The sequence below is a fragment of the Elgaria multicarinata genome, chromosome 8 (assembly GCF_023053635.1).
Source record: "Elgaria multicarinata webbii isolate HBS135686 ecotype San Diego chromosome 8, rElgMul1.1.pri, whole genome shotgun sequence".
Lineage (NCBI taxonomy): Eukaryota > Metazoa > Chordata > Lepidosauria > Squamata > Anguidae > Elgaria > Elgaria multicarinata.
This window is the reverse complement of record NC_086178.1, coordinates 46,190,370-46,215,564: the sequence shown is the minus strand read 5'-3', so window position 1 is coordinate 46,215,564 and position 25,195 is coordinate 46,190,370. Positions and strand designations below refer to the sequence as shown.

General features: G+C 41.2%; 1 protein-coding gene across 1 annotated transcript; it reads right to left on the bottom strand.

The window, feature by feature from the left end:
* Positions 1-14,527: 14,527 nt before the first annotated feature.
* On the bottom strand, positions 14,528-18,215 carry ADIPOQ (adiponectin, C1Q and collagen domain containing). The gene is made up of 3 exons (XM_063131514.1): positions 18,129-18,215; positions 15,712-15,955; positions 14,528-15,110 (listed from the first exon to the last, which is right to left on the bottom strand). The coding sequence occupies exons 2-3, from the start codon at positions 15,929-15,931 to the stop codon at positions 14,572-14,574; spliced, it is 759 nt and encodes a 252-aa protein (XP_062987584.1). The 5' UTR covers positions 15,932-15,955; positions 18,129-18,215; the 3' UTR covers positions 14,528-14,571.
* Between the last annotated feature and the right edge of the window lie 6,980 nt (positions 18,216-25,195).

Below are 25,195 nucleotides of genomic sequence, written 5' to 3'. Positions count from 1 at the left end.
TGGAATCAATTTGCAAACATAGAAATGTAATTGAGTAAATGTACCTCTGAAAGGATCGCCCTTTAGTGTTGGAATGTGAATTACAGAAAAGTTGGTGTTGTGTTAAAGTGAAAGAAAAAAAAAAGTCAGTTTGTGTTTGTTGGAGTCCTGAATTAGGACTGGTTTTTGTGATTTCCATATTTTTGTACAAGCCTGCAAAACCTGGAAGAAACTGAAGACTCAGCATCAGTCAATCAGCTTAAAGGTCAAGTTTGCAGGTGGACTTTATTGAATTATTGGTATGATGCAAAAGTCTAATTGTCTTGCCATTGCCAATTAGTGGTTACATCATTTGTTCAGGGAAGTGTATATAAAGAGAGTTTTGGAGCTTTGTAACCAGATTAAAATATTCTCTCTCTGCTGCTGTGAGCCCTGCTGTAACGTGTATGACCAAGTGTGTGAGTATGTTGGTGTAAATTTGTATTGCCATAAACTGTGTTATTTTCTATCAGTAAAATACTTTATTTTTGTACCAAACAAAACAGACTCTGTCTTAAACTTAATTTGGTCTTTGCTGACTTTCATAGTTAAGAACCGCTGCTACTCTGCTAATTCACTGGTATAGTGAACAAAAGGGTTTATAAATATAATACCCCTCAAGAGGTTATGGGCCCAGTAACCCAGTCTGGACATAATTCTAGTTCTTAACAGAAAAACAGTAGGACCTGATAAGACAGAGAGCCATGCGTTGACTAATTGCCCTGGAGCGTTGCTTTTTTTAAAGAACGTTGGGATTTAGACAAAGGAAGAGGCTTTTTCGTAAAGCTTTTTGTCTTGCAAAGTCACACAGTGTCTGATAGAAGGCTATTTTTGAATTTGAAAAGGGATTCTGAGGTTGTTAAGCCGGTCAGTTCCCAAAAAGGAAATTCAAATAACAAAAGGGTTGAAAAAACAACCAATTAGCAGTTATGGCACTTCAAATAGGAATGAATACACAAATGGAACAACTCACAGACACAAATTATATTACTTGGTCATTTAAGATTGAAATGAGTTTAAGAAACCAAGGGCTGTGGGAAGTGGTTACAGACCCACCCGATGAAGATTTAAGTGCAGCTGATTTGAGAGAGTGGAATCGTAATGCAGAGAAAGCTAAAACCCACATAATCCTCTGTATGAGGAATGATCAGCTATTCTATGTTAATAGAGAGGATGTTGTTCATGTGATCTGGACAAAATTGCGTGAAGTATATGTAAGAGATACAGCAGGTTCTCGAATAAATTTAACACGCAGAATGTATAGGACGATGCTAAAAGAATCTGGAGATATTGGCAAACATTTGCAGGAGCTAAGAGAAATATTCCAAAGTTTAGCATCGGCTGGCTTGACTCTTTCAGAGGAAATGAGGTCTTATATTATTCTGTCTAGCTTACCAACGTCTTGGGACGTGTTGGTGACTACCCTAGAGGGAGTGACCGTCCGTGATTTAACCCTGAATTATGTGTGCGGAAAATTATTAGAAGAACAACAGAAAAGACATTCCAAGAGAGAAGCCGTGAGCTCAAACGGCAAGGCAGACTCATTTCAACAATGGTCTGGTTCTGAAGGGGTTAAGACCGGGACTGTGAAAAAGGAGGAGACTGAATCTGCTTATTCAGTTTCTAAAAAGCACAAGCCACAAAAAACAATTGTTTGCTGGAGATGTGGCAAAATTGGACATATGAAAATTAACTGTAGAGTGAAATTACAACCTGAGAAAGTTTCTGAGCATCGCTGGAAAAATGCTTCTTGTTCATAGAAGTCAGCACAGCTCGTTACAGCTGGAGTGAGCAAGATTTCGAAGGAGGAAGGAAACGGAAGCTCAGCTATCTGGCTGATAGACTCGGCTTGTAATTCCGTTATTTCTACTAGAAAGGAAAGCTTCCTAGACTTCAGAGTCACGTCTAACAGATTTATTTTCCTTGCTGACAGCTCAAAGCAGGAAGTGAAGGGAGAAGGCATTTGCCATATTCCTGTCCTTAACGAAAGCTTTGCTAATGCTATTTTTGTTCCCAACTTAAGTCATTCTCTTTTAGGTGTGTCAAACCTAATGGAGAAAAAGTTCTCTGTCTCCTTTGAGGAGGGGAAATGTTTTATTTCCAGGCATGGAGAACTGAAGGGGACTGCCAGTTTAAAAAATGGTTTGTTTTTTCTGGACAAGAGCCAAGAGGGAGAAGGAGATATTTCTTCAAGAGACAATCCAGTAGTTTTACTAGATTTAGATTTTTTTAGTAGACCTGTAGCAACTCAGACCGAGACAGAAGACAGAGAGCAAGAAGAGCAGAAGGAGGAGGAGGTGCAAATCCCCCGCAGGTCTCAAAGACAAAACAAAGGCGTGCCTCCCCATAGGCTTGGAATACACGCTTGTAATATGAGCTGTGAGCCTAATTCTTAGTCTTCGAGTCAACGAGGTTTTTGGAGAAGAAGTTTTTGCCTCCGGGACAGAAGTCTTTAACTTGCCACTGAGGAGAAGTTTTTAACAGCAAGCCGCTTGTAAACAGAGTTTCTTAGAAACTAGTCGCCAAGGAATTTAGTCAGGATAGGGAGGGACTTTAACGTCATTTTTCTCTACTGTGAAATCATATGCTTTACTCTTTGTGCTTATTCTATGTAGTAAAACAAATTCAGCCTGGACTGTCTAAGGGAATCTTAAGGTATCTCGAACCTTGGAGCACTGGAGAAATTTTTCTGCAGAGGTCAGATGAAAATTTTTGTGCTATTTTGATTCAAATTGACATTGGCTGTGCAAATGATAGAAAAGCAACGTTGGAATGTTGATATTTGGAAGTAAGCCAAAATCATGGAAGTTCCAAGAAGCAAGAGTTGTGTGGCGAATTACAAAAAGGCTAAGTATAGTGCTGGTGAGTGGTAAAGTTACTTGACTGATCCAGCAATAAAGGACTTTAAGGTCCCAGTGGTGAAGCCAGTGACTGTTAAAGTTTAAAACACATAGCCTACTGTGAGTCCCAGAATAATTTGGCAGACGTCTTTACAAAACCGTTAGGAGCCATCAAACATTGGGAGATTTGTGAAACATTAGGTTTCAGGCAGGGCTAAAAATGTGATTAACTGTACAAATGTTGTAACGTGATGAAATAGTGGAAAACCCAAAAAGAAGGGGTGTTGGAGTCCTGAATTAGGACTGGTTTTTGTGATTTCCATATTTTTGTACAAGCCTGCAAAACCTGGAAGAAACTGAAGACTCAGCATCAGTCAATCAGCTTAAAGGTCAAGTTTGCAGGTGGACTTTATTGAATTATTGGTATGATGCAAAAGTCTAATTGTCTTGCCATTGCCAATTAGTGGTTACATCATTTGTTCAGGGAAGTGTATATAAAGAGAGTTTTGGAGCTTTGTAACCAGATTAAAATATTCTCTCTCTGCTGCTGTTAGCCCTGCTGTAACGTGTATGACCAAGTGTGTGAGTATGTTGGTGTAAATTTGTATTGCCATAAACTGTGTTATTTTCTATCAGTAAAATACTTTATTTTTGTACCAAACAAAACAGACTCTGTCTTAAACTTAATTTGGTCTTTGCTGACTTTCATAGTTAAGAACCACTGCTACTCTGCTAATTCACTGGTATAGTGAACAAAAGGGTTTATAAATATAATACCCCTCAAGAGTGTTTTCCACCCGGCCCAAGTGAAAGAAATTTGAAGTTTTTGTTTTCCTCCTCCTCCCTAGTGTTTTTTTTTTTTTGCTTCTCCTATGCTTAGCAGCTAGAGATAAGCAGTTTTGTTTTCAGTGAAAGTAGTCCAAAGATTTTGAAGACTTTGTGTGTTTTGTCTTTCACAAACCTCAGATAATTAGAAAATGTTGAACCCCATTTTCATGGAAGAAATGTCTTCCATAGCTTTGAAGATTCACTGCCTGAGTTGAAAAGCTTAAGTCCTTGTACAAATAGTTTTGCCAACCGTTTTGCCAAGATGAGAGAAAGAAAATGTTGCTGAATGTCAGAGGAGGGATGTCTGAAAAAGAGAGAGAAAGAGAGAGAGAGAAGGCTGTGCAGAAGAGATAGTTTGAAAGACTTTTAAAAAGGTTGTTTTGGTTGTTTTGAAAAGATGTTGATTTGAAGTGAAGTTGATTTGAAGAAGAGTAAAGTGTATGTGAATAGCAGAAGATAAGAAGTTGAAACGTAGAAAAAAGGAAAGTGTTTGAAGCTTAGTGTACGTGGCATGGTTTTTGACCAGAAGGAAAAGGGGGGTGACCAGAAGGAAAAGGGACGAAGATTGGAAATACTGAATTGCTATATTTTTGTGTGTGTTTTGAACGTTGTGTTCTGAAAATTGCCCAGAGGCTCTTTTTTGGGGGGGCAGAGATATTCTGACTAACTTTTGAAATGCTTTGAGCCCTGAGCCTGAGCCCTAAATGCAACTACAATTGAAGCCTAAAAGCACCCCTGTGTTCTTGCATCAGTATCCTTTGAAATTAGAAGCCAGAAGAAGAATACAGCTATTGCTTTTTAAAAATGGACTTGTGAAATGATTAAAGCAATTAAAAACTCCAGCTTGCATTACTGTGTTTGCACTACCAGCCTCAAGTGTGCTGTGCCAAAAACGTGGCACAGACCAGTGGAGTACAGTGGAAGACGCTGACACCTGAACCCTGCCTGCCAGTCCAGATATGAGATCAACCTCCTCGTGGACCCAAGGCTTGCCTCATTGAATCCTGCCACGTTGATACCTGAACTACAAAGAAAAGAAGAAGTTCCAGAGCATGAATGCCTTGAAGTCTTGCAACTTGGCACCAAACCTCGCCCAGACCTATATGATGACCTCGAGTTGTTTACTGATGGATCCAGCTACAATTGTACAACAAGCAGCTGAACTCGTAGTATGCACAGAAGCCCTGATGCTTGTTTCAGGCAAAAGACTATATTTACTGATTCAAAATATCACATGGACAGATTTGGAAAGAAAGAAGATTTGTGACTGCCCATGGAGCAGTGACCCATGGAGAATTAACAGTTGATCTGTTAGAAGCCCTGATGTTGCCAAAAGAATTGGCTAATTTGTCTACAAGCGAGCTGCCATAATTGGAGCTAGCCCATTTCTCAGTATTTGAATCCACCTTATGAAAAAGAAGACTTGGAATTAGCACAATAACTCAAAGTTTTCGAGAACCCAGAAAGATGGGAAATTAGGTGTTCTTTGACCATTTCTTTATCAATCTCAAACTGCAATCCTGCCTCCTCAACTTCTGCTTCACTTTTTCTAGGAGGGGGTCATAGACCCGCTTTTGGGAGAAGACCGAGGCAAAGTAGGAATTGAGCACTTCAGCCTTTTCTTTGTTGTCTGTTATCAATTTGCCTTCCTCATTAAGCAGTTGAACCACCCACTGATGATCTATTTAGATGGCTCACTAGTTATCCAATATAGAGTAGTTAAAAGAGGGATTTCTTGCATTGTATTTTGTTGTAATGATTTTTGTTTATCCTTGCTTTTTGCCCTCCCTGTATTTTGTCTCTTGTGAAAAGTCTTGCAAAATCTGAAATCCACCAGCAAATGTATTTGTATTGTGAAGCCTTAGCCACAGATGATCTAAAAGAAGTTAGCAAGCTTGGTTTTTAAATTGCTTTAAAAGGGGGGGAATGTTAGCATAACCACCTCCATTTTTAACAGGAAACTGTAAAATCTCCATTGCACACCAAGCAAAATGTCATAATGCCCTGTATGAGAATGTCTCCTTGTGTGCGTCCTTGCATCCTTGATTACTAATATAAACAAGAGCTCTGGCTCCAGCTGTCTGTGTCGAAGTTAACTTCTATAACTTACTGTCAGGCCAAAGGTATTGTTTACAGGACTGTTTAGCATAATTAGCTATGCCTCAGTGTTATGTTCTGATTGGTTAATGCTGCTACTGGGCCCTGCCCCTTGAAAGCTTTAATACTGTACCATATTCCCTATGTTTTTTGTCTGATTGCTCCCTTTGAAGAGACCAGGCCTTGATTACTAATCAATAAAGCGCTTTGAACCCTCTGTCGCTGGAATGGTGGAGTCGTGCTTAAGGGCTGTTTGGATCTCGTCCTTGGGTGAAAAGAACATTGATCTAACACTATAGCCGAAGCTCTCTAGGCGGTTCACATAAGCACAGTTACAGGGATCAGATGGAAAGTTGGCAAGCCTAGGTAGACTTAATTTAAACTTTTGTAATGAACATAGAGGCTTGCTGTCTCACTGTTATTTATAGGGGAAAAGATCCAAAGGAGCTATTGGCAAATAGTTTTATTTATTTATTAAAATGGCCCACTGTCTTACAACCTTGCTGGTTTTTTAAAGGGTATTTTCCTTTTGTATTTTTTTTAACAGAAAACATGTTCACTGTCCCTAAGGGACAGAAAGTAAATGAAGAAGAAAGAAAACCAGTTTTCTGTGAAAAGAGATTGAAAAGAAAATGCCCTTGAAAAAGAGCAGCAAGGTAAAAATAAAAATAAAAAGTTGGGTAAGTCTATGGGCCTCTGACACCTTTGGATGTTTGCCTTTCATTCTTTGGGCTTTTTCCTGGATTGGAGCAGTTTGCATGTTCCTGAGTCAGTGATGTTCAATTCATAGGATTTTTGTCAATACATGACACACAACACATCATAGATAAATGTAGGGTGTCAGAAAAAAATCTGCAATAGTTTTGATTGATTGATTGTATTTCTATACTGCCCAATAGCTGAAGGTTTGGGGTTTCTATGAATCTGACCTGTGGATTCTGCAGTGGACAGGCTTTGACCAAGTCACACAGATTCCTTGAACTTGCAGACAGATTTTTCAATGGGGGGCAGGGTTGCACTATTATGCAATAGTAAAAATACACACTTGTGCAAGTGGAACAGAAGGTTCGTAGTACATCCCTTAAAAAATAATAATCCGAATCTGTCAATGAATGGACAATGGAAGAAAAGATACCTGACAATCCGTGAAATGCAGACGGAATGGATTTAATAGAATCCGTACATCCCTAGATAAATTTATGTAATACAGAAGAGTTATCCCATATCCCATATGTTAAGTCCCCTCCTATTTCCGAATGCTGGAGCTCAATGGAACTTAATAGATATGTATGCCATTGCTTCATAGCATTCCTTGATTTTATCCATATTGCTATGGCAAGCCTGAAATACAGCAGTTCAGTTTCTTGACTTGTGATTGATATTGCTACTTCATGTTTATTAAAGGAGGGTAGGGACTGTGCCACCTTCAGGCTTCAGAAGGCTCTGTGGCAAGACACCCCCCCATGGGACCCCTCCCTCCATGAGCCTACCTTCTCACCACCATTGCTGGCAGCTGCTATTGCTCCTTCTCCTCCTCTTTCTCATCATGGCTACTGCTTGCTTGCTTGACTGATGGAAAGCCAGTGAGCAAACAGACAGTGGCATCTACTGCTCCTCCTTCTCACCACTTCAGTTGCCTGGCCAGAGCAAGAGGCAGGTGAGCAAACAGAGAAGAAGAGGAGTAAGTCTGAGGAAGGGACTCTCAGCAGTGGACCCCTGTTGGGGCGTGGGTCCTCGTGGAGTGCCCAACCTGCCTGGCAACAGTAGCTGATGTCTCCTTGAGGCCAATCCTATATACCAGCTGCAAACTGAATTCCCTGAGTGCAGATTCTTATGTCGCTCATACCTTTGGTTACATAAGAATCTACACTCAGAGAATTCAGCTTGCAGCACCAAAGGGAACCATCCATGTACAAGAAGGGAGGTATGACTAGGCTTGGGGGGGGGGGGATGCAATAGTTTGCTAAATACACAGGCCTAATCTACACCAAGCAAGATAGTGTGCTATGAACGTGGTAGGCAGAAGCCACACCAAGAAGGATATAGCACTATGAAAGTGCCAATGGGCCCCAACAATTGTCAGTGCACTTCAGTACTGCTATAAAGCAGTGGTGTGGCTCCTGCCTTTTAAATACTGCTTTCATGTTGTTTTCCTAGTGCAATATCCTGCTTGGTGTAGATTAGGCCACACACACTTTTTAGGGAGAAAAATCTTATGGGAGGCAATATCCCCAAACAGCCCAATGAGGAATGAGCATGCTCAGTATGTATGGGATGCTGACTGGTGGTGTTGGTGGTGGGAGAATGGAAAACTGGTTATACTGGGTTTTTTATGTTTCTGATGGGTTTTTTTTTTAAAAAAATTGTATATTTTTTAATGTTTACCACTTTTAACTGTTGTAAACCGCCCAGAGAGCTTCAGCTATGGGGCGGTATAGAAATGTAATAAATAAATAAATATATAAAATAAATAAATAAATAAGGTGTGGAAATGGAATGAAATATCTTAGAAGACAGCATGGCAGACTGGTACACTGAACAGGAACACCCCACACTGCAACGTTTTGTTGCAGTTCCCATTTGTTTAGTCTTATTAGTCCAATGTTCGGTGCCATGGATAGCACTTGAAGTGCAAATGGTATGCTAATCCCATTTATATGGTGTATCCATTGGGCAATTAATGTAGATAGAGGTCATAATGTACAAACCCTTTTGGTGCTATATTGGCAACCAGTACCTCAGGGATACTTTTTATGACGTACTAACATGTCGGGAGGAAGCACCTGAGCAACGTTAGTCAAAGGAATAACCTGGCATACAGCTGTTGAGTGTTGTTGTTGTTTTAAATTAATGTACAAGGTGAAGATCTGGCAGATAAGCAATCACAAAGGTTCAAAAGGTAAAAGAAAAATAAGCGGTAGCAAAAATAGCATTTTGCACTCCCTCCCCAGTCTGTGGCCTAGCAAGAGAGAAGTATTTGGAAATTTTGGTATGAAGCAATGATTATTGATATCTTTGCACCATCTTGTGGATTCTTGCAGTGACTACACCCTAGTCCCCAGTGGCTTTCAAATGCATTTTAGATTTCAATAGGCAGGAAAATATTCAGCAAGATTCAAGGGACCAGTTGTGGATACAAGATAGAATTGTGAAAAGACCATGTATATTAATGGTATTTGGTGATGTTGCTTAATTATTATTATTTTAAAAACCCACCCAATAATACTAGTGATGCTGTTGTTGATACAATTCTCAGTTACCCCTTAAAAATCTCAAAGAGATGTATGCTTTAGCATCTTCTGGAACCAGGTAGCCCATTACAGGTACATAAACTGCAAATCAAAACCTAACTTCTTACAGCCAAAATTGTATGGGTAAATGAATAAATAAATATGTTAATGTGTTTTTTCCCCTTCTTGGCATATTTGGTGTTTAAAAAACCTGGGAAATCATGATTATGCTAAAATAATTTCTTGGTAAAATGAGACACATCAAGAGGGAGCAGATAATGTTCTTATCAGTGGTTGCTTTCCATTCCTCTATTATTTGGTAATTCCTGAAGAAAAACAAATTAGGCCCATACAATTCAAAAGTTTATGGGCATTTCTATGCAAGGCTTTTATTGTGAGCTCATGATTGTTCACTCGTGCAGGAATCCACCCTAAAGCATCACTGACAGATGGTTGTCCAGCTTCCTCTTGAATGCCTCTAGTGTGGGAGAGCCCACAACCTCCCTAGGTAACTGATTCCATTGTCGTACTGCTCTAACAGGCAGGAAGTTTTTCCTGATGTCCAGCTGGAATCAGGCTTCCTTTAACTTGAGCCCGTTATTCCGTGTCCTGCACTCTGGGAGGATCGAGAAGAGATCCTGGCCCTCCTCTGTGTGACAACCTTTTAAGTTTTTGAAGAGTGCTATCATTTGAAGAGTGCTATCCCCTCAATCTTCTCTTCTCCAGGCTAAACATGCCCAGTTGTTTCAGTCTCTCTTCATAGGGCTTTGTTTCCAGACCCCTGATCATCCTGGTTGCCCTCCTCTGAACACGCTCCAGCTTGTCTGCGTCCTTCTTGAATTGTGGAGCCCAGAACTGGACGCAATACTCTAGTTGAGGCCTAACCAGGGCCAAATAGAGAGGAACCAGTACCTCACGTGATTTGGAAGCTATACTTCTATTAATGCAGCCCAAAATAGCATTTGCCTTTCTTGCAGCCATATCGCAGTGTTGGCTCATATTCAGCTTGCGATCTACAACAATTCCAAGATCCTTCTCGTTTGTAGTATTGCTGAGCCAAGTATCCCCCATCTTGTAACTGTGCCTTTGGTTTCTATTTCCTAAATGTAGAACTTGGCATTTATCCCTATTAAATTTCAACCTGTTGTTTTCAGCCTGGCACTCCAGCCTATCAAGATCACTTTGAAGTTTGTTTCTGTCTTCCAGAGTATTAGCTATCCCACCCAATTTTGTGTCATCTGCAAATTTGATAAGCGTTCCCTGCACCTCCTCGTCCAAATCACTAATAAAAATGTTGAAGAGCACTGGGCCCCATTCGTTGCCTCTCCCCAGTTTGAGAAGGTTCCATTGATAAGTACTCTTTGAGTCCGATTCTGTAGCCAACTGTGAATCCACCTAATAGTTGTTCCATCTAGCCCACTTTTAGTTAGTTTGTTAATCAGAATATCATGGGGCACTTATATATCATGGGGCATTCTCTATCCCACCATAGAAGTCACGTGTAAAAAGTGCAATTCCACTATTCCACAGTGCCATCTTGTGAACAGCTCAGAGAGCTTCAGCTATTGCACAGGTAGAAATGTAATAAATAAATATAGAAAGGGGGATCCTGGAAAAAGGCACATGTAAAGAAGCAGATTTTAATCTTGCAAAGAATCCAGAAGCAGAAGCCTTGGTAAGGATACGGGATAAAAGGCTCATGTAGAAATGCTCTTTATCTGTATTGCATTTGATGATCTTTTTCACACATTTTTTTGATATGTGTGTGTGGGGGTATTTAAGTTTTGTTGAGTTTTTTTATATATTTTATGTGCCATGTAGCATTTTCCCACAAAATATAAATATATATATAATGTAAAACAAAACAAAACACTACCATATCAAAGAAAAGACGAGAACTTTTCCTTGACGTCTGGCTGTGTATGTGATGAAAAAAATTCCTGAATGTGTTACGTGATGTGCTCTCATTAGACCCATGTATAAACTTGCACACGTTCTAATGAGACTTACACCCGCTTATAAGGAATCTTTTGACATTGGCAATAGAGCGTCTGTGGCTAAGTAAGGCGATTCTTACTCAAGAAACTTACAGCACTGAAGGGGATAACGCCACAATGGCACATTTATTGAGGTTGAAACAAATACAAAGGCACAAGCTAGTTTTGGGGGAATTAGCTGAGCAAGTAGAAGCTTAGAAGCAGTTTCAAGACTGAAAAATAGACTTTTTGAGACTTAAGAGCATACACACAGAGACAGCAGGGGAAAGAGTAGAGGGAATCTTTAAAGGCAATATACCTTTCCTTGGGCTGCAGCCCTTTCCTGTAGAGCAGAACTGGAGAGCATTGCAGCTCTTAGTCTTAGGTGAAGAGGAAAAGAAGACAGCGAGGCAAAGCACTCACCCATGGCAGCTTGCTCTCGCAAGCTGGAATGTGTAGTCTATTCTGTGCTTCTGGTTCAAAAGGGAGAGAGAGCTAGCCTGCCTCTTCTCTCCAACTTGAGGGTTTTTGTATGATCTCATCTAAAGATCTACTTGCTATGGGAACAAAAGAGGGTGATTTGGGATGATGGCTGTACTTGATGCAGCCTGGAGTTCAGCAACAGGGCTATATTAGCATGTGTATGGCCAGGTAAAACTCTTGCCATCCAGCATTCATATTCTGCTTAGTTTTCCCCCTACCTTTGTCTCTGGGGAAGGCATTTGAAGAAGTCTATCAGGAAATGGTTACTTGACCTAGGCCTTCTGTGAATGCTCTCAGTCTGTAGGTGGGGTTTTGGGTCGCTTCAAAATGGAGTCAGTACTGCTCACAGAAGCTACCTTGTAACAACTGGTAAAACATTCCAGCAAGTGAGGGCCAGCAGTGCCACCTTATGTATTTTGGGCCTGTACTCTTGGTAGCAGCAGGATCAAACTGCCATTTTAATTTCTCACAGAACCCACAATGTAGCATCACTCTGAGGCATTGTGGGGAATTTAAATTGCAGTGTCTAATTACCTAATCCTGCTGCTGCCTGCTTAACGTGGCCATTTACAAGAATTTTTCATATGCTAATTAATATGTATTGCTGCAAAATTAGAAAGCATTATTATCATTTGAAGAAATATACTGCATCTCACTATACTGGGGAAGACCGTGACCAGGACCATGATCTGCCTGCTCACAAGTGTAACTGCTGATGGGCAACGTCAAAGCCCCTGCTCTCCATTCTTATGGTTCTTTATCTTTAAGCTGGTCTTGGACTGGGCAACACTTCATATAGAGGTTACCTTCCAATTGAGGGCTGACAGCTCTGCAAATAAAGGACTTGCCTCTGTAAAGTAAGACACATGGCTACCCTATCCCAGGGACCACCAATAGAAGAGGAAGCCATCTGAAGGAGGGCACTTTTTGCTGGGCTTCCTGAAACCTGGAGCTGGCCCTGACTTGCAGGAGAGACATAGGTTTAACTTCAGTAAAGACTAGGCCTTAATCATGAGTAGGGTGTCCAGGGTTTTAAGAAATAGCTAATTATATTTTAGAAATAGCTAAATATATGCTTACACAGCTGTCAGAGTCCGACACGTTGTGCCCCCCTGCTGGCATTCCTAGGCATGGCCCCTGCCATGGTCCCATCCTGTAGCCCCCTGAGGGAGGGTCTGTCCACTCTATCCCCCTTAGATGGAGCTGCCCCACAGCAAAGAGAAGGGAGCAGGCTTATAACTCAACCTACTAATCTTTCCTGGCTTCAAACTGTGCTTGTTCTTTTTTTCATACTTTAACTTTTTTCCCCAGCTTTAGGGGCTTGCGTGTTGTTTTTGGTTTTTTTTAAAAAAAGACTTAAAATCATGGGAATGGGAATGTTGTTTGGCTAAAATCTGCTCACCACAGTGCTGAATCATGATGTGAAGTTTGGTTGAAATTGATCAAATTGGATTGAAGCTGCAAATCTTTAAACATTTTGATTTGCCACATTTTTGGTTCAAGATGGTGGTTGAAATTTTCACTATGCCTAAAACCATCCAAGATAGAGGTAGAACAAATCCTAAATGTTTCATAACAATCGATGTAGTTTTTGCATCCATCGAGGACATAGAAACAAATTCTTTATATAGAATAATGATATAATACTTCTATTATTAACTATGTTTCAGTCTTTTATCTTTAGTCCCATTGATCCTATTGTATTTCACTGTGGTTGATTCCCCCTTTTTACATGAATATGCCTAGTGGGGCCTCCAGAGTTGGCTGTATTCAATGTTCTTAAATCTAAAATGAAATTGAGCCTTAGTAAATCCAGCATTGACATTTCTCTCTTTAGGTTTCATGCTCTTTAGGATATTCTCTCTCAGCCAGGGCATTTCCGATGGATTCAGATATGTGATTAGCTTTGGGCAAAAGGCATTGTAAAGAAAATTTTCCACAAGCTTTTCTTGTTATCATAAAAAAAAACTATCAGCCAAATAGCTAACCAGAGGTCTCTGTGTGTGGCAGAGAAAGGGGGGGGGAAGGTATGCAAATGTACCACACAAAACCAAAAACACATGGGCACCATGTAGATATTCTCTCAAAAGAATGTAGAGTTTGTAATGGTCATTTGTGTAATATGGAAAATGGGGGGAAACCAGTAAGGAGGAGTGTAAACTGTTGGAGTATAATGTAGGCAGATGAACAAAACCAGCACAGAGATTTTGGAGAATCATGAATAGCTAGGATATATAGCATTCAAAGGGCTATTATAAAGCATTTGGTATATATTTCACTGTGGTTGTTGAATAGTTTATAGTGTTTGGTCCAGATTTTATTTGGATTTGTTGTTGTTGTTTTCTGATCAAGCAAACAAATTAAGTACAAAAGAAATACAGACATACAACTGTGAATGAACAGTGTTTTTATTTATAATTCAGTTAAACATTTTGTGTGCTGAAAATTCTGTTGCAAACCATCCTTTTTATTGAAGTACTTACTATATCCCTTGCTTATACTTTTGTAGAAACCAACCATCACTCACTAAAGAAACAGGAAAATATATTAATGTATCTGAAAAGTTAACTCAGCTGTTATGAGAAACCACTCTGAAAGCCACATCATTATAATGATGTTTCTCCACATTCATTGCTAGCATACTTCTACTAGTATAAAAGAAATGATTGTACCTCATTATTGAATCTGTTTTACCTGAGGCTCTTACTTGTTCTTTTGCCAGCATAACTATAAATAAATAACACTCATTACTAAAGGCAGAAATTTGGATAATTATCTTGGATGAATGTTGTCTGAGGCCTAGGTCATATGAATATGTATTATTGTTGTTGTTGTTGTTGTTGTTATTATTATTATTATTACTATTATTCTCTTGATGGTGGTCAGCTGAATCTGTGAAATGGGTGCACTGAAAAGCACTCAGATTGAGAAGTGATATGAAAGTTGTATTGATGGGATTATATCTGTGAGGACTCATTCATATGAACAGGTCCTCATAAGGTTCAAGCGATAAACATTCATGGTTTAAATTCAATTCATTGTGTTTTCATGTGTTGACCATGTAGCTGTGATCCTTCTTGGCTATTCCTCCCTGTTTGCCTACTGTGCATAATTCAAGTCTACATAAAGCAAGAATCCCATGAAAGTAGAATCATTCACATTATCAGCATAGACACCATTGTTTTCTCCTTCTCCATATACTTGAAGCCAAACTTCATCCCCAACTTCCAAATGGAGCAAAACAGAACCAGATGCCTGGTCAACATCGTTTCTCTGGTATTGGTCATAGGTGATGATGACTGCCTTGCCCTTCTTGAACAAGCTGACTTTCACATCTGAGACATAGACAGTGAGATGATATGCAAAATAGTACACTCCTGGAATGCTGCATCGGAACTTCCCTGTTGTGGTATCATAGTGAGTTTGCTCATTGTAGAAGATCTTTGTAAATTTGATAGGAACATTGGGATAGGGGACTCTAGTTATTAAACCAACACTAAAGGCAGAGCGATAAATAGTGCCGCTTTCACCCTTTTCCCCTTTCAGTCCTGGGATTCCGGCAATCCCTGGTGCTCCTGGAAGGCCATCAGTACCAGCAGCTCCTAAACTTCCAGTGTCCCCTTTAGGACCAGGTGTACCTAACAAATAAATGGAGTTTTATTAGAGTGGAAAATCCTAGTTGATCCAAAGGATCTCAGTTGGAAAGATGATATCTCCCTCACTTTCCCTCAGAAGCACAGCTGAGTCAGTAACCCATTTGTGTGGGCATTCCAGTCTCCCCAATAATTCCCACTGCTTTCATGCTTGTAATATCTGGAGCTGCTCTGGAACAAGTGATTTGAGAACTGCAGCTTCAGTGTCCTATGAGTTTCTATGCATCTCTTCTTGGCTAGCTGTGAATAGATTGGCTTCATTTAACAAAAGCATCCATGGCTAATTCTGGAAGCCAAGTTAAATTGATTGATTGATTAACAAAATAAAATCATTTTTATGCTATTGACTAATGGTGATGTTCTAGTAACTATTCCCTTAATTGTTTTATTTAAGGGACGAAAGGAAAACAATATTTTCCATTTGGGGGAAGGGAGAAGTGGGCACATTGAGCAGGCCTTCAAGATAGTGTCCATTTTTTTTATCCCATTGTACTGGTTAATCAGGAAACAGTCTTACACCCATTAAAGCTTGCAGCTCTTGTAGGAACAGCTAGCTTGAACAGAACAGAGGGTGAGTGCTGCTCACCTGCTTCTCCTTTCTCTCCTTTTTGGCCATCATTTCCATCTCTCCCATCTCTTCCTGGAACTCCGTTATGGCCTGGGTAACCGGGTGCTCCTATCATCCAATTTTCACAAGATCCTTTAACTGGTTGTTGGGGGTCTTCCTCAGCACCTACTTCAAGGTTACAGCAAAGTTGCAGCAGCAGCAGCAACGAACACAAAAAGAGACTGGATCCTTGCTTCATGTTGAACTTGGAAATAAGAAGGTTCTGCATAAGAAAAAAAAAAAGCACATGTAAAGGAGCTAATCTTAAGCCCACAAATAATCCAGAAGCAGAAGCCCTGGTAAAGATGCCAGATAAAAGCCGCATGTCAAAATGACCTCACCTACAAAACACAGGAGGCTTGCAAATGGAAAATGATGACCCTGGACCCCCTGTAATATTCATAAATGAGGAAGGGCAACTGCACAATAAAGCTTCACCTGGAAGCACCCATGGCATTATTGGAGATTGCAACCAAGGTGACTGGATGCTCGTATTGCACAGGGTTGTGGCATGTATGTTCTATGACCTAAATAGGGGTTCTGCTAACCAGGCTAACTCTGCTTGATCCATGATAAGCCAATAGTTCTGAACAGGGATGAAACAATGAAATGACCTCTAGATTCCAGAAACATTATCTTCAGAGTATGCACGGCTGAGAATGTTTGGCAGAGAGTGGGGTACGTTTTTGGACATGGCATACTTGCGCCACTACACTGTCCTCACCACTACCTATCACAGGAGTATACATTTTGGTTCCAGCACACAGAACAGGCATGTCTTGACTGTGCCAGCTGTATATTCTGTATAATTTTGGTGCTGCTCTTAATGTACATCTCTGTGGCTAATTTTGATACAGCTCAATGACATTTTGCATCTCAAATCACTGACTTCGTATTTAGGTGTTCTGCAGAACACATCAACCTTCACTCAGCATAAAATGGGATTGTAAGGCTATTGAAGTGGCACCCCGACAGCTTGCTTTGATTACAGTAGCTTTTTGTAAAAAAAAAAGAAAGCACCAAAATGACCAAAGATACACTATGCTCTTGTTATGTATAACAGAATGTTAAAAAGCAACTGAAGGATGATGAAATTGATGTCTAAGACTGCAATCATATACATAATTACCTTGGAGTCAGTCCATTGACATCAATGGGGCTTACTTCTGAATAGACATACAAAGGATTGTAAGTCTGCAATCCAATCCAAAACATACTTGAAAAGTAAATGCGTATGAACAAATAGGGCTTTCTTGTGAAGAAACAGGTGCTGTATTGAGTTGATAGCTACATTCCTCTGTTTACTTGTCTGTGAGAAAGCCCCAATGAACTCATTAGGACTTATTTCTGAGTACATACACATATTTACTGGGTTGCAAAGCACATATGCAGAGCAGGGTTAACTACGGATTTGGCACCTAATTTGAAGTGTTCTATAAGGTTGTTTTGTGCTGCTATATTGATTATTTCTGGTAAAAATTTCTTGAAATTTCTTTCCAAAATCAAATCTCATATATGAAAAGTAATGTTCCTAGACTGCATTTCCTGATAGAATGATAGTGCTGGAACCAATCTTAAGGTATCTTATGCTAAAACAAGATCCGTTATATCTGGGCAATCTTAGGAAATCATCTTATTTATAGTGAGCACAATGCTGTCTAACAAAGAAGACAAATAGCTATAATTTGTCACTATACTTACATACTATGTCTTCCTTTTCTTCTCTGGGCAGTATCCTTAACATACACTCACACACTTCGTAAAATTGGAATACCTGGGCTCCAATCGTATTCCCAGTTCCCTGGTTCTAAATTCCATAGAACTCAAAGGGACTTGCTTTTCAATTGATATGTATAGGACTGCAGTGTTTAGCTAAGTATGTCGGCAGATAAATGGAAAGCAATCTTCAAAAGTCTACAGGTACTTCCAGATGAAAAGTTCCAAGCATTCATAGTCAAAAGGCATTGTGTACCTATTCTATCTTTTCTTTCTTAATGGATTTTTCTGGTAAGAAAAGAAGATGGAAGAACCACAAGACAGCTATGAACTGAAGTCATTGTCTGGACCTCCTGTAAAATTCTGTGAATGAAACCATGTGATTGCTAATAACACTCCCTAATCTAGAAACTCTAATCAGGAACCAATACAAGCCAGAAAGATTTTAAATTTTGTTATATTAGTTTTCATATCAAAAGTTTTACTCAGTTCTGCACTATTTTAAAATTATTTTGACTGCTAATTCAAGCAACCCAAAGAACAATACATTCAGCATTTTGTAGGTAACAACTTCCTAACTAATTAATTACCAAATACATTACTTTAGAAAACGGATAATATATTTGAACACTGTATTTGAACACTCTAACAAAAACTAAAAATAAAAAAATAGTTCTTACCAGTTGTTTGGGCGATGTCCTGAGTGGTTTACCGTCACGTCAGAAATGCAGTGGAAAGAATAGCCCAGTCTCTTATAACAAAGACGCACGTGGAACTGTCAGTTAAGATGCTGTCGTTTCCATTTGCAGCTAAGCATGCTAATTCAGTTCAAGGTATTATCTGTCAGTTTTCCTGTTTCATTCTTAATTTGGAATAGTTTATTGTGTTCTATTTAGAAAGACATATTTTAAAAGATCAAAGAGAATTCTATTCCTACCTTGAGAATTGTCAAACCAGATAGTAAGATTCTGTGTTACTGGAGCAATATGCAGCCGCAGCCACCACAAAAACAGGTGTTCAAGATTTAGGCTGCAACCCTATATCCAGTTTCCTAGGAGTAAGTTCCAATGAACTAACTGGGGCTTACTTTTGAGTGGTTTTTTTTAAATGTACATAACTTGATGTGCATAATGATTCTTTTATGTACATCACTTGAGGTATGTAAATTGTACATTTGGGGAAGGATTTTAAACAACTACAACAACTTCTTCTTCTTCTTCTTCTTCTTCTTCTTCTTCTTCTTCTTCTTCTTCTTCTTCTTCTTCTTCTTGCCACTTGCTTCCCTTTTTTGAACTACCCAATAAAGGGCTGTTGATTAAATATTCAGAAATTATAAGTGTAGTTTTAACACTGTCAATATTTAACTTCTTTTCTTTTAAAAAAATATGAGCTGCAGTTTTTTAAAAAATAGGATAAAAATAATAATCATTTACTTTATCCACTTTGCTCAACTTCAGTGTTGGATCCAAACTAAGTTAGTTACAATTTAGTCCCATTGAAATCAGTGGGGCTTAACTTGGTCCATTGGTTTCAGTGAAACTAAAGTATAATTTACTCTGAATCCAACACATAGACTTGCAAATACATTGTTTTTACCAGTCCTTCAAGGTATGATAAAGTTTTAACAGTTAAAATTCTGGCTATTCATGATTAGATAGTTTAGACTACATATCCAGTGTTATGTGAGTATGTATGCCATAGTCCTTAAGTGTCATATTAATTGTAACCAAAGAAGGCTGCTGAAAAGTTATCTCTAACCCCAACCCCATCATTTTGATATATATATATGAGAGAACGCTAATCAGTTATACTAATAATATGAATAAGGAGGGAGCAGATATTGTACATTCATTAACATGGAGTGCAAGCATGTGACAAGTTTGCCATCTCTTTTTTTGTGTGTGTGTGACCTTGCTCCAATGACCAGGGGGCTGTATTCACGGTGCCTGGTCGGCACTGCCTCCCTCTTTGACCCTGCGTTTTCCTCTCTTGAGATGGCATGAAATTTATGTGGCAAAACCATCAGACCCCTTAAGAAATGAATAGGGGAACATGTGAGTAATGTCGGAAACAATCGAGCAGGTGCTCCACTTCAGAAATGAATAGGGCCCCAAAATGGCTTACAAGTGGACCACCTGGTCTGTTGTTTCTGGTATTATTCAGGTGTTCCCCTGTTCTTTTCTTAAGGGGTCTGATAGTTTTCTCACAAGTGGAGCACCTGGAGCGATGTCACACAGTCATGTTGACATCACTCCCTTTGAAAAAGTCAGGTTAAATCCCTGACTTTTTCATATCACAGCATCGCGGGGAAGCCCCGCAGTGGCTGTGAAGCTGTGCTTGTGTCGTTGAACTGACACAGCACAGATCCACAGCAACCCCATGTATAGACAGCCCCCAGGTTCAGACAATGTGCTTGGAGGTTGTTATGTCATGTGAACCTGTTGCGTGTGGGTTATGTGAGGATTAATTCTAAAACACAACCCTAAAACAGACAATGCGTTATGTGAGGTTTGTTTAACCCTCACATAAGCCATGCTCATTGTGTTCGCACAACACGAAACCCCCAAGCAGGAGTTGCATATTCAAAATGGTGCTGTACATGCCCCACACATCACTGCAACTTCATCATGGGTTAAATAACCTATGATGGGATGTCATGTCATGCAAACATCCCCAATGTCTCTAACAGCTGCCTCCACACAGAAATGTAGTATATGAGGCTTTCTCTAGCAAGGGGAAAAGTTCACCTATTACGTTACTCTCTGTCAATCAGGTGATATAGCATAAGTGCAATTTTATGATGGCTATTTAAGAATGTAAGAAGACTCTTCTTGGCTCTGTCCAGAAATCTAAAATAGTCTGTCCTTCTTCCCACATTGGTGAGCCAGATGCTTTTGGGAAGCCCACTGGTAGGACATGAAAGCAATAACCTTCATTATTTGGCAACAGCTTTACAGTGGCATCCTTACTGCCTCTGAACTGGAATGTGTTTCTTTAATCCCTCTTTTGCTAGTAACTGTAACTGCTGTGTGCAGGAACAGCAGTGTGATAAGAACACCCACTGAGTGGGCAACGTTGTCACTGCTTGCTTCCTCTTTCTTCCCCATGTGAAGAAAGAGGAAGCTGCCTGTCCCTATTGTGGGACAGAAAAGCGACAGTAGGGAAACATGTTTTCCCTGTGTTTGGTGTCACTAAGTGTAAAAGGCTGCACATTGGAGCAAAACATCCTAATTGAAATTTATTTATTTATTTATTTATTTATTTATTTATTTTATTTATTTATTACATTTTTCTACTGCCCAATAGCCGAAGCTCTTTGGGTGGTTCACAATAATTAGGTAGCTGCAACTTATACCCATTATTTTGGGTCCTAATTTTGTGGCAATGGAAAATAGTTCTTGACTATCTTCCCTGTGACATTATTAAATGTATTGACATTATATAATGTTCCGTGTGACATTATTAAAGTATGCTTTAATTTACATAGGCATGTGGCTCACATACATACAATATAAACTAAACACATACCTGAGGGATCTTTTGGTGTTGAACACTGGGAGCATAGGAAAACTCCAGAAAGGTAAGAGTCAGAGACCACAAGGTCTTGAAAGCAGTTCTTTTATTTATTACAGAAGAATTTTAAATGAATTAAAATCACAGATCTGGGGAATTAGAATCATACATACATTTGGGGAATTAGAATCAGTGAGAAAGTTCCAGATAATCAAGGAATTAAAGCCAATATTGAAGTTTAGGTATACTGAGTAGGGCTGTGCTCCGCTCTGTTACGGATCCCCGGATCCAAAGCAGAGCAGGCTGGTCCGCACCTCCGAAGCCCAGTTCCAGAGCGGATTGGAACGGTCCAAAGCAATTTGGACCATTCCAAAGCTCCGAACCCAGGAAAGTGGGGGAGAGGGGGGCTTACCTGGCACTGCCACCAAGGTTGGCAGAGCCAGGTAAGCCCCCCCCCACTTACCTGGCTCCACCGTCTGTTGTGGTCTGGGCGGCGGCTTCAACTGCAGCCCAGGCCTCAGTCCGGAAACAGGCTGTGGCCTGCTTCCAGCTTGAGGCTTGGGCCTCTGTTGAAGCCGCCACCCGGACCGCAATGAAGCCAGATAAGTGGGGGGAGGGGGGCTTACCTGGCAGAGGCGCTGCAGTCCGTGCGGCAACGGCGATGGAGCCAGGTAAGTGGGAGGGGGCAGGGGGCGAACCAGGTAAGGGGGGGAGGAGGGGGCTTACTTGGCTCCATCACGGTCTGGACAGTGGCTTCAACTGAGGCCCAGGCCTAAGGCCTGGGTCACAGTTGAAGCTGCCACCCAGACCATGACAGACGACAGACCCAGGTAAGTGGGGGGAGGGGGCTTACCTTGCTCCGCCGTCTGCTGCCACCATGGTCCATGCAGCAGCAGATGGCCGAGCCAAGTAAGGGGGAGGGGGATTATTTGGGCCCTGTTTTGTCTCCCCTTCCCTACTTACTTGCCTCCACCGCCCGCCGTGGAGGCAAGTTAAGTGAGGAAGGGGGGCAAAATGGACCCCAAATATTGATCCAGACCTCCGGATCTCATTCTGGATCCAGTTCTTGATTGGGGGAGGTCCAGATCGATCCAAACCGGTTCAGACCCGAACCGGAAGATCCAGATTGGGATCTAAATCAGTTCAGGGAGGGGTGCACAGCCCTAATACTGAGATCCATAGAAAATTGTGTGTGTGTGTAGGTGTGTTTAAAAAGAGGTGTGATAGAAATGCAGCACCTCAAAGAGCAGTTTTGATTCTTAACAAAGTGTGTGTGTGTGTGTCTGTGTGTGTGTGTGTGAGAGAGAGAGAGAGAGAGAGAGCTGATCATGGGGGAATGGGGAGAAACTGGAAGGAAAGAAACAGGTTTTAGCATGAGATGATTTGAATGGGGGAGAAACTGGTTGTTTTGGGGGAGTGTGTGAGAGTTTTGAGGGAAGGGGTTAGAGCAAATGTAGGGGATGTTGGAGTATGGGTAGATGGAGAGTTGTAAAAGGAATTCCAAAGCCAATGGGTTTTGGTTAGGGGTGTGATCCGCTCCGATTAGGAGCGTAGAAGCAGTAGCGGATTGGCCTGCTCCGCCTTACCCAGAGGCGGAGTAGGAGCGGACCGCGGAACCCTAGAAGCAAGGCGAAGAGAAGCGACCATTTTTCGGAGCTCCTAGTTCAGGCGGAGCGCTCCGGTCGCCATCTTGAAAACATTTCGCCATAGGATTGCATTGCGGCAAATAATCGCGCATAACTAGGTTGTTTTTGAAGCTATCGTTCTGGAAATTCTTGTGCTCAGAGAGTCGTGGATGGGGGTCATTTTGAGACCACTCTCACCTCTCTGCGTCGTGTGGGTCGCGTGCTATATTTTTTTGAAAATCGGGTCAACCGCGCGGCTCAAACGGCGTTTTCGGCTTTTCGCCCATAGGATTGCATTGAGGGAAAGAATCGGGGATAACTGGGGGGGGTTTAAGCTATCGTTCTGAAAATTCTTGTGCACAGAGAGTCGTGGATGGGGGTCATTTTGAGACCACTCTCAACTTTCTGCGTCGTACGGGTCGCGCGCTAGAAGTTTTTTAAAAATCGGCGGGAAAAATACCTTTTTCAAAGGGCTGAGGGGCAGAGTCAGCTCCCGGTCATGATGATCCCAAAGTTAGAGGAGGGCATAGGCAAAACAGGTAACTTGGGATTCTGGGAAACTTCTCTTTCTTCATCTGAACGGGCTTTTCCCCGTGTTTTTTAACACAGTAGCCCCACCAAATGCACAAACACAACCTGAAATCATATACTAAGCCAAGAATAAGAGATAGAAACACAGCACTGCTCCCCACCCTAACTTTGGGGAACAACTGAAAAGATGTGGTGCAAGGGGATGAGCTCCCCTAGGGCATCTCATTGTGGACGTGCCCCCACTCTCTCCTGCACTGGAAGGCCATTAGAGGCTTCCAAAGAGAGTAAAACGGTGGAGCAATGCCTATCATGAGTTGAAGTGAATGTTCACTTTTTAGTGGTGGAGCGATGCCTGTTATGAGTTGAAGTGAGCGTTTACTTCTTAATCTCAGAGCTGTTGGTGGCTGTCTTGAGTTGAACTGGCAGCTGCTTCCCCCTCCCCCGGGCACGTCCCCCTATTGCTGGTAAAAGACAGATATAGCCTTTTTTAAAAAAATCTTCTTGCTGTTTATAAAGCAACACTGCTGCTTTTAATTCCACCCCTCCTTTGTTTATTTATTGATTTATTCCATTTTATATGCATTACTGGCTTATCCTTGGCTCACTTCCTTATGCCCCCAGAAATGCCAGCTGCATGCCTGCCTGCCTTCCCTCCCTCCTCCCCTGCCCACCTCGCAGGGATGTTGTGTGTGTGTGGCTTTGACTCAGGGGAGAAGTCCTTCCTGCGCTCACTTGGAGTTTTGGAAGTTCCAAATTTTGCAGGTTTAAGCCCCGCCAAAAAACAGGGGATGATGGGACTGCCTTGAGTCTCGGCGTGCGTATGTATCCCTGGATAAGCTTTCATGGTGGCGAGTTTGAGGTTTCTAACGTGCAAATTGACGGAGCTATGGAAAGGGGTGTGAATGGGATGCCCGATTTTCAAAAATTCCCCAAAAATCAGGGGATGATGGGATTGCTTTGAAACTTGGCGTGCGTGTGTATACCCCCATGAGGTGTCATGGTGCCAAACGTGAGGTTTCTAACTTGAACAGAAAAAAAGTTGTATAATTTTTTAGCTTTCAATGCAAGCCTATGGGGGGGAAACGGAGCTCCGGATCCGGAGCTCCGAGCGGAGCGGAGCGGAAGTGGGCGGAGCGGGGGCGGGGCGGAGCGGCCCGATCCGGAAAATGGCGGATCTGCAAGTGAAGCGGAGCGGGGGGTCCGTGCACACCCCTAGTTTTGGTGTTTGGAACAGGATGGAATATTCAGAAAAAGGGAGGAAAAGAAAATAATTGGAGTATGGATCACTTAAAAAGAAAGTAGAAGATAGTGGAAAAGATTTACCTCTTTTTATCTGCTAACTTGTGAAGTGATGTGGAGCTCTGTTAATCTCCTTCTCAGGGAAAGAAGGGGGAGGAAAAGGGGGTGCTCTTATGAACAGAAAGGGTGGAAGGAATTGGGCTGTACAAGATCTGTGCAAGGCCTCAGTATCCTGTGGAACCTGTTTTTCTGCTCTTCTCCAATACCAGAAAACCTTAGTCTCCTTGAAGATATGGGCTGTGTCTTTCCAGAACAGCAGAATATGGGGAGGGAGTGTTCCATGACAGTACATTTTTTCCTCCCTAAGTGTAATACCTTACATTTCTCCCAGTGAATAGACAGTCTTCCAACCTATCCAAATCACATGGAAGTCTCATTCTGTCATCATAGGTGTTGGCCAGACTTCCCAGTTTTGTGTCATCTTCAAAATTGATAAGAAGCCCATCAATCCTATCATCCAATCATGGCTCTCTTGAGCCCCACCTTTCATGGATTATTAGAACTAGCAGTGGCAGCTGAGGGGAAGTGGTGAAGACATCATTGCATGATTATGAGGTCCCTACTGCCTTGATAGCTCCTAGCGTTCACACTCTCCTCAAGTGTGAAGAGACTTACTAAATAAAACTTTGCAGATTGCACGATGGACCTCTTTATTGTCTCACATCTTCCTTGGAGGGCTTGGAATCACAACACTCCTCATTGTGAGGGAGACTGCAACCAGAGGACCTGTATGCCTGCTCATTTGCTGTCCTGCTGCTAACAGTTGACGGGCAATTTCA